Below are 11,956 nucleotides of genomic sequence, written 5' to 3' on the forward strand. Positions count from 1 at the left end.
GAACGTGGAGACGACTCACTGCTCTGCTATGTGGCAGCATCAGCGTTAAGTTTGCAGTTAGGGTGTCAGGGCGCAGTGCTGCACACCTTCCCTCAGCAAGAAAAGCATTCAAAAACATGCAAGCTGGCTGTGGCTAGCACTGTTATATTTGCACCCAGCACAAAATCTAACTTAGGGAGTGATTCAACATGTTTATGTTTTTCCAAAGCATGAGGGAAAAAAAGGCTACCACCGTGGACTTTATGTATTTCCTTTTCCACACTGTACGTAGGATGATGTTTTCCTCCTTTACACAAGGGGGCTGCTGTGACTCCTCATCACCTCCGGCCTCGGCCCTCCGCAGGCGCCCTCGCCCGTTCACCGTAACCTCGGCCGGGCCGGCGAGGCCTCTCCGGCCGCCGTGGGCGGGGGCAGGGCCGGCCGCCTCCCGCCCAGCCGGGGCTCCCCGCGCAGCTTCCCTCAGGCCCGCTCCCGCCTCCCACGGCCGGCGGCAGCACCGGCACTCGGGACGGAGCCCCGCAGGCCGCGAGGAGCGGCCGTGGCGGCAGACGGCCGCGGGACCGCGCCGCCATGGGCGCCGCTCGCCTCTGCCAGCGGCTGCTGCTGCTGCTTTTGGCCTGGGCGCCGCGCTTCTCGGGGGGGCTCCGCTCCGCTCAGCGGCGCTGGCCGGTGCCTTACAGGTGAGCGGCCCGCGGAGGGAGGCAGCCGCCGCTGCCGGGGGGAGGGGGGGAGGGGGAAGGCAGGCCCCCGCGCCTCACTCGTGGCCTCCCGGCCCCCTTGTACGCTTTCCCGGCGCGGCCGGTCACCTCCCGTGCGCGCCGCGCTGGCCATGGCGGCGGGCAGCGGGACGCCCCCTCCCCCAACTCGCCGCGAGCGCGCGGGTCGGGGCGGGCCAACGGCCGGGCGCGAGGCGGGGCGGGGCGGGCCAACGGCCACGCGCGCGCGTGCCGGTCGGCGCGGCTTGGCGGCGGCAGAGCCTGAGCTGTTGACGCAGTAAATGCCCCTTTAACCCCGGTGGGGGCTCGGCCTTACGGGCGGAGATGTGCAGCCCCTCTTCCTCCCCCCCCCCCCCCCAAGCTCGGGAGCGCAGTTTCTACCCTCTACAAAAAAGCTCCCGTGGCTCTCCGCCCTTCCGTTCAGCCGGCCAGCCAAAACAGGCCCCTGCAGGGAGCCTGACTCCGGGAAAATGTTGGTTTGCTTAGGTTCATGCTGCAGGAACCTCTCATGAGGTGTCATGCAGTTAAGCTGCTCTTTTCGACTCTGCTCCTTCAAATCCGTGATGAAGGAAGGTGCTGTGAGTGTAAAGTGCTGGCCTGGAAATCTGGTTTGGTCCTCCAAGGTCTTTTGGTCAGAATTTATCTGGCTAAGTGATTTTTTTTGTGTTTCTCTTGATCCTCTAACAATGTCATCTAAGTGCTCTGAAATTAGTACCTCAGTGCCCCTATTCCTTGTACCTTTACAAGGACTGTCCATGCTCCTTGTGCTATTCCAAGAAAGTATTAGTTTTGGTGGTTAGTGAAACTAATTTGAGAAATTACTGAAAAACATTCTATCTGTTTCTGTTCATTCCTGCTCTCATTTGGTAGGCGCCATTCTCATATTTATGTTTTGTACAGAATGAGGTGCTGGCAGAAGAGCTGAAAGACCCATCAGGCTTTCCAATTTTTAAGTTTTAGCGTTTAGTCTAAAAAGACTATTAATAACTTCACTTTTTTAATAATAGGAGTATCTGGCTTGTCATTGGTACTGTATTTGGTATGTTCAGCTCTCAAGTAAGAGAACAGGTAGCATGTACTTGACCTGATAGCTGTATTTTTTCTTCCAGCAAATGGATTGTTGCCCCCAATGATGAGTGCCCTAGCTTTGAAGGTGCTCATTTAATATCTACTATAGTAAGAAGCTATGATGAGGAAATGAGGTTAAGATTTTTTTTAATTGAAGTTCACTTCATACTCCTGTTGATGATAAATGAAATGGAATAAAATCCTGCCAGCTGCTCCATAGCTGTTTTAGCTCCAAAAGAAGGCAATGGTACTGTTGGGGAAAGTGGAAGAGTATGTATTACATTATTGCATTGCACTGAAGTGAGTAGATATGACTTTGAATATGCTAGGGAAACTGGCCTGTTCAGGAGGAACACACTTGTATGTGTGTTCTGTGTGGGCTTGTTATTTGTAAAAGGAGGTGTTATCTAATTTAACTGCTATCTATCTAATGAATGTCTGAGGTTTTGAAAGCTTGTGTAATTGCTAGCAGTGGCAATCAGGTGATGCCTAAGGAGTTTGTCTTGCAGCCATGAGTCTTTCAGGTTTTCCAGTGAGTTCTACAGTTGCAAGGCCTGGTCTCAGGATAGTCAAAATCAGAATGCAAGTCAGTGTGAGCCTGACTGTCAGAAATGTGGAATTTTTATGCTTCTAATTAAGTAACATGCTTGCTATCTTATTGTCATCTGTGAGGTACAGTGGGAGGAGAAAATGAAAATTTAAGCTGTGTAATTTGGAAACAGGACTTAAGAGTATGGCAGATATAAATCTCTGCTTTTTGGCCATGTGTTCTCTTTCCAGCCAGACTCTTTTTTTTTTTTTTTTCAGCCTGGACAAAATAAAAGTAGGCATTCAGAACTACAGCAGCAAGCTTGCAAAAACAACTGTGTGTAGGCAGGGCTAGTGGCTTGAGTATGGCTCAGTAAGTCCGGTGTGCTTGAGTCATCTCAGACCTAGGGTATTTGTGCCATTCAATAGCAATGGGCAACAACTTGCTGGATGTGTTGGACTCACAGGGTGTGTTCTGAACAGCCTGCATACACGAATCTGCCTTGGTAACTCCAGACAGGAATATAGGCATCTTACTTTAAGTGAAATATATCTCACACTCTTAGGAGTTAGGGTAGAATTTGAAGGACATTGGGAAAGGAAGACTTGCCAGAAAGTTTTTTTGCTGTTTGCACTTAGTGTGATTCATAGGCAGATTTAGTCTTCAGTTTTTGTACCTGAGGTATAATAGGAATGATGAATGGAAAAAGTGAGTGAATTTAAGTTTTTAGGCCTCTTTATTTAAATTAGGTAGAGGAATAGCATATTTCTCTCTGATACTCTCAGTATTCTGGAGTAAAAGTGACTCCACCTAGGGAGCTATTACTTCAGTATAGATTCCCAAAGCAAACTGGTTAATCCCTGTATAGACAAACTGTTAGGGAAACATGTTTGAGGCAGATCTCAACCATTCTTTAATCAACATCTATGTGTCTGTGATTTTGTGAATACAAGTCACCCTTTGCAGTCCACATCATTTCCACTTCTTAGACATCAGCACCATGTACAACGTGATTTGCATTCACACTGTGTAGCCTTAAGTCCCATTTCTGCAAACTTGCACCTCAGCAATCTTACAAACTTGTGTATTCCAAGTTTTGCAGAGTCTGGATTGCAGAATTTGTCTTTGGAAGATGCTGCACCAACGGAGCTACTTGACTCAGGCTCTTAGGAAGTCACAGGACAGTTACTGTAGCCATGAAGCTGTGCTTACTGTTCTGCATGCTTCTCTTTCTCAACACAGGCGCTTTGATTACCGTCCAAAAACTGATCCTTACTGCCAAGCTCGTTATACTTTCTGTCCCACTGGCTCTGCCATTCCACTTATGAAAGAAGAGGATGTCATTGAAGTGTATCGATTACAGGCTCCAGTGTGGGAATTCAAATATGGTGACCTACTTGGACATTTGGTAAGGTGATATTTTTTGTTTAACAAAATTACAGTGGCAAATTCAGCTGACATCAACAACAGGTGTCAAGAATAGGAGCTGTAAGGTTGCGATATGCCTGTATGGAAGACTGTTGGTGCACACAGCCTAGGCTAACTGTAGGAAAGATGCCTGAAAAGCAGTAAGTTTCAAACAAAAGTTACAGAACTATCTCAGCCAAAGAAAAGAGCATGACCAGTACTGTTCATGGGTTTGAATATGTTCGCCCACAGAGCTGAATATTGGAAGTGTTTTGTATAAACACAACACCATTATATTTTGGGATTTTATTCCGCACTAACACTGCACCTAGAAGATGCATGAGTTTGGCCCCTTATGTCTGATGAAATGTCTTCTTAGTGTGTTTAGCTTTTTGTTGTTAAAGGCATATTTGTGTTATATTTGCATGCACGTGGATATCTGTCAGGAATGGAAAACTGATTAAAATGATGGATCATGCAGAGTTGTCTGCCTTTACTGTTCTTTCTTGGGTATTATATGTGTTGAACAATGTGTCCATTCGTGCAGACATGCAAATATGAAAGAATCTCAACTTTCATGATTTTATAGGTCTAATAGTAGCATAAATAAGCTTTAAAAAAACAAACACTGAGAGTCAAAGATGGGATTAACTTCAAATATCTTATTTGTTAAACTAAGGTTGAATTTATATATTTGCTGTGCAGCTTTTAAAAAAAAATATTTCTCTGGTTCCTTTTGTGGCTTTTATTACTACGGTCTGTTTTTGGTGACTCAGTTCTGTTGATTTCTTTGGGATCCCTGTGTGGTGACGGTTCAAAAGTGTGAGTTTTGACAGTGAGCTTCCACTGAGTATCTGCCTCTGAATAATATATGTATGTTATAATACAGTAACTCTGAATATACAATGGACGAATAGACTGAGACAATGCAACTCCATATGCGTGATACTGTCTAATATGTTGTGCATCAATGCTACTGAAGATGTTATAGGAACCCCTTCCCCTCCTCTCCCTCTGTTATGCAACAGCTCCCTAGTGTCTCATTTTCTGTACAGTTCAAGCTGAAGTCAGTTCTACAGAATCACTTTTCTTTATGTTAAAGCTTTTCTTTTTTTTTTCTTTTCCAGAAAATTATGCACGATGCTGTGGGCTTCAAGAGCTCTCTAACTGGCAAAAACTACACAATGGAGTGGTATGAACTCTTCCAGCTTGGGAACTGCACATTCCCACATCTCCGGCCTGGCATGGATGCACCATTCTGGTGTAACCAGGGAGCTGCCTGCTTTTATGAAGGAATAGATGATGCACACTGGAAGGAAAATGGAACTTTGGTTCTTGTGACCACAATAACAGGTAGATTTCAGACAATTCTGATGGCACTAGTATCATGAAATATAGAGTGAGCCTTGCCTTTGTGTAAAGCAGTATCTTTTCACTTAGTTTGTAATGTAGGGACCGCTGCTGCTAGTTTGAAATAGAAAAATTCTCTCTGCACTTTCCTTAATATAGAAAGTGATATGAGGCCACTGCCTTTTGAACAGCCCACACTGAAGAGATGTTGTTAAATGAGCGTCATTTGATGTTGCTATATAAAAATACTTGAGTCTCTTGAGTATAAAAATAGCAAAACATCTTGTACACAACGATTATGGACTCTTCTCACATGCTTCACCAAAACAAAGCCTTCTACTGTGAAGTGGCAGATGACAGCTGAGATAGAAAACTGGTAAAAATGTGTGCATTACTGAGCAAATAAATAAGGCATATTTAGAAATAGTGTCAATACATGTCAAAAATAATTATTTTCATTTCCATCTTCCCCATTTTGTGTCATAAAACTGTGCAGATGTCTCCAATAATAGGTTGGTCTGTCATATGTCATAGAACAAAACCAGGATTTACATCTCTAAATATGTGGATGATCGCCAGAATAGCTTCCTGGTATATACTGAAAACTGAAACCCTAAAATAAAAAGCTCTCTCTAATAAATCCAATTGTAGAAATACAGTGAATAAATTACAGGCAAAGTTCTTTGAGGATTGTTGCATTTTGTGTGAGCAAAATCATTTACTCTTCACTTAGTGTGATTAAGTGGTCCACTGCTCAGTGGAGCATCTGATTACAGCTGACAGATGTGGTGTTTTATGTTAGGCCCCTTTCACTTCTAGTGTCTTGCTGGACTGAGTCTCTAGATCATACCTGTTTGGTGCAGTTAGAAATTCTAGGTGGTTCTTTAAGCAATGAAATAAAGGGAGCTACTTTCCTCTGGGTTTGTATCTCATGACTGAAGTCTTTAATGCCTAATAAAGTTGGCAGCTTTTGTATGAATACCATGTTAAATATTTTCATGCAGCTTTGGAATTTGTAATGCTTTCTCTGTGCGTGGATTATTTGATGCCTAAGAAAGACGAGGCTCTGCTGGTGCCTTGTAGAGGCATTGTTACTGTCCCTCTCCTCTTCCTCGCTCTGTTTCCATGAAACTTTTAGGAAGGTGGCATCTCTGAGACTTTTGAATTGACTGAATTCGACAAGGAATCTGAAAGTTACTGTGGAAGAGGGTGAGTGGACACAAGCACATATGGACAGCATCAGCAGCTAGACTCACTTCCTTCAGAGAGCAGGCAAAAAGCATGCTGTCTAATATGAGGGGGCTTTAAAATATGAAACAGCTGGACCATCTTTGTCCTTGCAAGATCGAATGGAGCTGTTTGCCAACAGTGTCAGAGAGCACACTGGGGCATTTTCCCTTTCTTTTATGATCCATCAGTCAAGTTAATGTTACTTGTAGGGTACATTCATTTTGTGCAGATCAGGCAAGAATATCCCAAGTCTGAGTTTTTGACTGGCTTGACATCTTCTGACGGAGTCATGCAGAGTGTTTGTTTGGTTGGGGTTTTTTTTTTTGTTTGTTTTTTAAGTCTCCCTTACCTCTGGGGTCTGCTTGAGTAGAGGTGGGGAGGTAATCTGGATAGTTATGAATACAGTGATCTGAGCTCTTTTATACCCTGTATCTCAGTCAAATTCGAAATCATACTGTAAAGCATATAAATGCCAAAGTGTGGGTGCAATGGCAGGTCTCTGCTCCTTCAGTACAGTACAGGTCCCAGACAGTGTCCAGCACTGAGTTCTTCAGTGGAACATGCAAAAAGATTTTGCAAGAGGAGGCTGTGGCATACTGTTCCCCATAAAAAGACAGTAGTAAGAGCCTGACTTAAGCCCTGAAGAATAAGGTTTAATATAGCTTCCAAAAGTTTTCTAGAATGACAGGTTTATAATAAATACATTGAATAGTTTTGTTACCCTTTCCCAAATCCCTTTTTTTTTCTTTTTCTTTTGTTTTTTTTCTGGGGGGGGGGAATCTTACTAGAACATATGATTACAGCCTGTTAGATGAGCTCCACCACCAATAACACCTTTAAGGGATGTACTTTTCAATGCATTGTTTATGAATTTGCTTCTTTCAGTTTTCAGCAAGCAGCCTCTTGCACTTGTGTTCTGAAGCCTGGCAAGACAGATTTCACTTCCTGGTATTCGTCATAATTTTACAAGCTTTTATCAGGTCTGCTTCCTTTGCTTTTGTAAGGTGACAAGTCACTCCAGGAGATAGTACATGGCCCTCTAAACTGTTCCCAAATGAGGAACCACTGGCTTTGAACTGGGTTCTTTTATTATTTATTTTTTATTTATTTGCTAGTTTGGCAACTGTCTTTTTTTTGCAGTCCTCAATCACTTGGAAGAATCTTAAGACTTGGTTTTTTTTACATACTGAAAACATAAAGAACAGTATTGTCATGGAGATACAATGCATTAAACTGCAATATTTTTTGTTTAATTTATTGTTTGTTAAGACCAGAGGTTTTTATTAAGTCCATCTCAGTCTTGTTAGGAGAGACAAATTCTGTTCAGTGACATACATTGCAGAATACACACCAGGAAGCTAATTTGCTAGGAGTTAGTTAGAGAAGATAAGGGGCAGTTTCAAGCCCATCTATAGTGTACAGTAAGTGCAGTTCTTGATACAGATTTTTATGACTTGCTGGTTTATTAAACCAAGGCATGGGCAATTAATTAAAAAAGCAAGTATCCAACAACTGTCAATAAACAGAATGATTGTTATGTTTACTGTGAAGCCCGAAAGCTCTTAAGTGAAGAAGTTACAATGGGGTAACCTAGAAGGTGAATGTGTGAGCTTTAGTTGCTCTGAGGTAGTTGCCTACATGCATGCCTTACCTTAGGATGAATATGAGATGCATTTACTCTCTAATGAAGAGAGAATCTGACCTTCACCTTGTTTTGGGGAGAAATGTGTGGCATGCGGTGCTCTTTACTGGTCTCAACAAATGCAACATTGCAGTAAATTCAGACTTAGTATGAGAGACTGTTGCATGCAGGGAGGTATTAGTGACAGACATGGACCACTAGTTACCATCTTCTGAACTGCAAGGCAACTGCTGCTCATCTCTCGGGTTGCAGCAGTCTTTTCTAACCATCTCTCAGCAGCTTCTCAGCACAGTTAACTACGTCTCTGCTGCGGGGACAGGTGCTTGCAACAAAAGAGAGATCATGGCTTAGAACACATGATTACAAGCTGTCATCTGATCGTGTCTTCTAACATCACACAAAAAGAACCTACAAAACTTGGCTGTGCTACAGATATGAGGTGCTAGACAGGTCTGAGTCAAAGTGGTTGTAAACTTTAACAGGAACTGAGAAAATAGAGAAAGGGAAGGCCTAGGCTGGGATGCATTGCTAGGAGCATGGGGAAAACAGAAGAAGCTCTAGTGCTCTGCTTTGAGGAGGCAGATGCATTGCCCATAAGGAGCTACCAGAGAGATGAGCTGAGTTAGAGATGTCTTCCTGATTTCAGTTGTGAAGTGACCCATAACCAGAATACTCCAAACATATTCTAAATAAAAATAACCCTCCAGGTCTTTAAATATACTTGCCTTCATGTCCTGCCTGTATCTTTTGGCTTAGTTCAATTTTGCTAGCTGAGGAGCTGCTGAAAAGAAAGGGTGTCTCACTCTAAGGTTAAGTAGGTTTCTTTTGGGAAGAGGCATGAAAACTTCTGACCTAAATTGCTGAATAAGGATAAAATTTCAGGAAGTACTGAAACACCTGTTGCACTGGGGAGTGCTTTGTCAACTCCAGTTGTAGGTAACATAACCTACTCTGTTTTTCTACACATATTAAAACAAAATAATAGGTGCTGTGGTACTCTGAAGTTTGGATGTTTTGGAATAGTAGCAGGAAATAGGGCAGAAAAAGAAAATACAATTGAAATAACTTATATGTATAAGTACAGTTTATTCAGTGGGGTATCACTTCTCCCTCCAACCCAAGCCTTACATCTTTGTATAGATAGGATGTTGTAGATAATAAATTTTTGCAGGAAAGGGAGGGGAATCTCAAGATGGAAGATATTTTTGAATCATGTATTTCTGTATATTTCTGTTAACTTGTTTCTGTAATGCTTATTTTCATCTCTTACAGGAACCATGTTTAATGAAATGGCAAAATGGGTAAAATATGACAATGAGACTGGCATTTACTATGAGACCTGGACAGTTCAAGCAAGTCCTGACAAACAATCAGTAATATGGTTTGACTCTTATGAATGCTCTAAATTTATACTGAGAACATACCAGAAGCTGGCTGACTTAGGAGCTGTATTTAGTAAGATACAAACAAACTATACCAACATAATTTTATTCAGTGGAGAACCCATTTATTTGGGAAATGAAACATCTATTTTTGGACCTCTAGGAAACAAGACATTGGCTGCAGCTATAAGAGACTTCTACTATCCATTCAAACCTCATCAGACAGTTGGGGAGTTCTTCGTGGATCTTTTAAAAATAATTGATCGTGTTATCTTGAATCATCAGTTTTACCTCTTTTACAACTTGGAATACTGGTTTTTACCTATGAAATCACCTTATCTCAAAATAATTTATGAAGAAGTCCCTTTATCTAATGGAAACAAAACATCCTTTGGCTTATAATTACTTACTTGAGAACCTACCTTACCCATTCACCAGGATATGCTTCAAAATTTTGGAGAATTACTGCGATGTTATTAAAATGTATACTTCACTGCTAGCTGTAAAAGTTGCTTTGGGAAGGCTTTGCTAGACCAGGTGAAAGAATATGACTTTTTTCTTGTCAGCTGCCAAAAGTCCCTGAATGCTTGAAAATCTTTGACTTGGCCAGCTTCCATGTAACCACGGTCACTGGACATCGGAGGGTCATCTGATGTGGCTACAACTCACGACTGAACTGCAGCATGCCAGGAGGGTGAAGGAGAGGCAGCCCACCTGCCCTGCTCTCAGGCTCTCTCCACAGAGATGGCTTTATGGGAACAGATGGCTACTGATAGCAATGGGATGCAAGGACTCAAAGGACCTTTTGGTCTGACCAACTCCGCCGTCCACGTGTAGGAGCTAACAGCCATGGGTCCCTAGCTGTGCTCAGTTCCCTCAGCATGTGCCTTAGCTCTGTATTTCTTTGGTTTGTTTTGTAGGACTGTGAACTGTTCTCTGATTCATAACATAGCTGCTTGGCAGGGTGGGGAGGGGCAAGTGAATTTATTATAAGATGGTATGAGTGTTACCTTGTCACCACTTTGCTTTCCTCATCTGCATTGTAAACTTACTTAATACAGACAGCTCTTCCTTCAATTGGTGTGATGGTTTTCTGTCATGGATGGAAGGCAGACAGTCCATTATAGATCAACTTTGATGTACCACTCTAGTGTTCTAGCAGTCTTCCCTTCTTAAAAGAAGTCTAGTTGAGGCTAAAATTAGGTCAGATTCATAGAAGTTATGTTTATATTCCTTTTCTCTTTCTTACAAAAGCATGGAGCCTTTAATACAAAAGAAATAATGACTTTTGTGGGATGTGAAAGTCACAGGTAAGAATCAGCGCTTGTCACAGATATGCCTGTAAAAAGCGATTACAAGTACTGCTGGCAGTGATACCAGCAGTGAAAGTGCTGTGCCAGCTGTGGTGTCCTTGAAGTATTGTTCTTGGCTATGCCTAGAATAGTTTGGCAACTAGTTCGCTATTAAACCCAAGTGCTTTCCAGAAAGGAGGTGTTCTCTTTTCCTTGGTTGCTGAAAGGCATGTACACAACAGACATGGCTGCAGAAGCAGGATCTTTTCCAAATGCAGTGGTAACTTTTTTTAACCATTTGCAGAACTAGTAGCACTACTGCAGTGGTTTTTTTTTTCCCTTTTTTTTTTTTTAAGCAGTTACACAAGAAGCAGGCCACTAAATCTGCAGTTTTATTTGGCTTGAGCTGAATTAACAGCCTGCAGCTATTGTACCTAGTGCAAGCACACAGTAATTTGATTCAAATCATAAGAATGGCAAAAAAAAGACCTTTGATTAAGAAAAAGTCACTGAAATTAATTAGTTGTTGGCTTACATTATTATGTAACAAGGTGAGCATCAGAGCTAGTGTGAGAGGAGTGAGTGATAAGCGCACCTCTGTTCAGCAGGAGAAAGCTGCTAATTTAGTTCCATGGTTCTATGAAACTTGAAGTTCATTTTCTACCTCAACTTGAAAGAGCTTACTGAGGCCCAGGTCAGGCTCCCAGGCTTAACAACCTTTTAGCTTCTTTGGACAATACACACCAAGAAAGTAATTCTGAGCAGCATGAGGGAAGATGAAGGGGCACTGCAAGCATGTCTACAGTGGATGAAGTTTTTGTTGATGCACACTCTTATGATTTTGAAACCTCTCAAGACTGCAGAGCCAGCATCTGCTTTCCCAGGTAAGAGCCTCGAAGGACCTGAAAGCCAGAGCATCCCAAGCTCTAAAAGGGAAATAGACTCATGGAACCAGGCCAGGAGACACTTCTCTAGCATTTGCTACAAAGCTTATAGTGTTGAAATGGCTACAGTGACCTTTCAGAGTATGACTCGGATGCCGTGGTGGGGTGATGCACAGCCTACCCTACTGAATTGGTAAAAGAGGTTCTCTGCTCAGCCTGACATCACTGTTCCCCCACTTTACAGTGCTTGGGTTTCTTCATGAGGGACCTAGGAAGCCTAGGCAACAAAGTCATTTTTTCTTCCCCGTAACAGCCAAAGTATTTTGGGCTGCATTGAAGAGCCCTACAGAACTGGAAATACCAAATCCTGAAATACACATGCAGTGGCAGCTGGTTTTAAATCCAGCATGTTACAGCTGCATTGCTCAGCTCCCAGCCAAAAAGATGGGTGTTCAT

At 42.7% G+C, this 11,956-nt stretch overlaps 1 protein-coding gene across 1 annotated transcript; it reads left to right on the forward strand.

The window, feature by feature from the left end:
* The first annotated feature begins 293 nt into the window (after positions 1–293).
* Positions 294–10,401, forward strand: CLN5 (CLN5 intracellular trafficking protein). The gene is made up of 4 exons (XM_067289685.1): positions 294–680; positions 3,556–3,721; positions 4,848–5,073; positions 9,215–10,401. The coding sequence occupies exons 1-4, from the start codon at positions 571–573 to the stop codon at positions 9,724–9,726; spliced, it is 1,014 nt and encodes a 337-aa protein (XP_067145786.1). The 5' UTR covers positions 294–570; the 3' UTR covers positions 9,727–10,401.
* The last annotated feature ends 1,555 nt before the right edge of the window (positions 10,402–11,956 follow it).

The sequence above is a fragment of the Apteryx mantelli genome, chromosome 1, assembly GCF_036417845.1.
Source record: "Apteryx mantelli isolate bAptMan1 chromosome 1, bAptMan1.hap1, whole genome shotgun sequence".
Taxonomy (NCBI): domain Eukaryota; kingdom Metazoa; phylum Chordata; class Aves; order Apterygiformes; family Apterygidae; genus Apteryx; species Apteryx mantelli.

Coding starts and splice junctions, on each gene's coding strand:
- CLN5 (XM_067289685.1), top strand. CDS start 571: ATGGGCGCCGCTCGCCTCTGCCAGCGGCTGCTGCTGCTGCTTTTGGCC. Junction 3,722..4,847: donor GTGACCTACTTGGACATTTG/GTAAGGTGATAT, acceptor TTTCTTTTCCAG/AAAATTATGCACGATGCTGT. Junction 5,074..9,214: donor TCTTGTGACCACAATAACAG/GTAGATTTCAGA, acceptor CATCTCTTACAG/GAACCATGTTTAATGAAATG.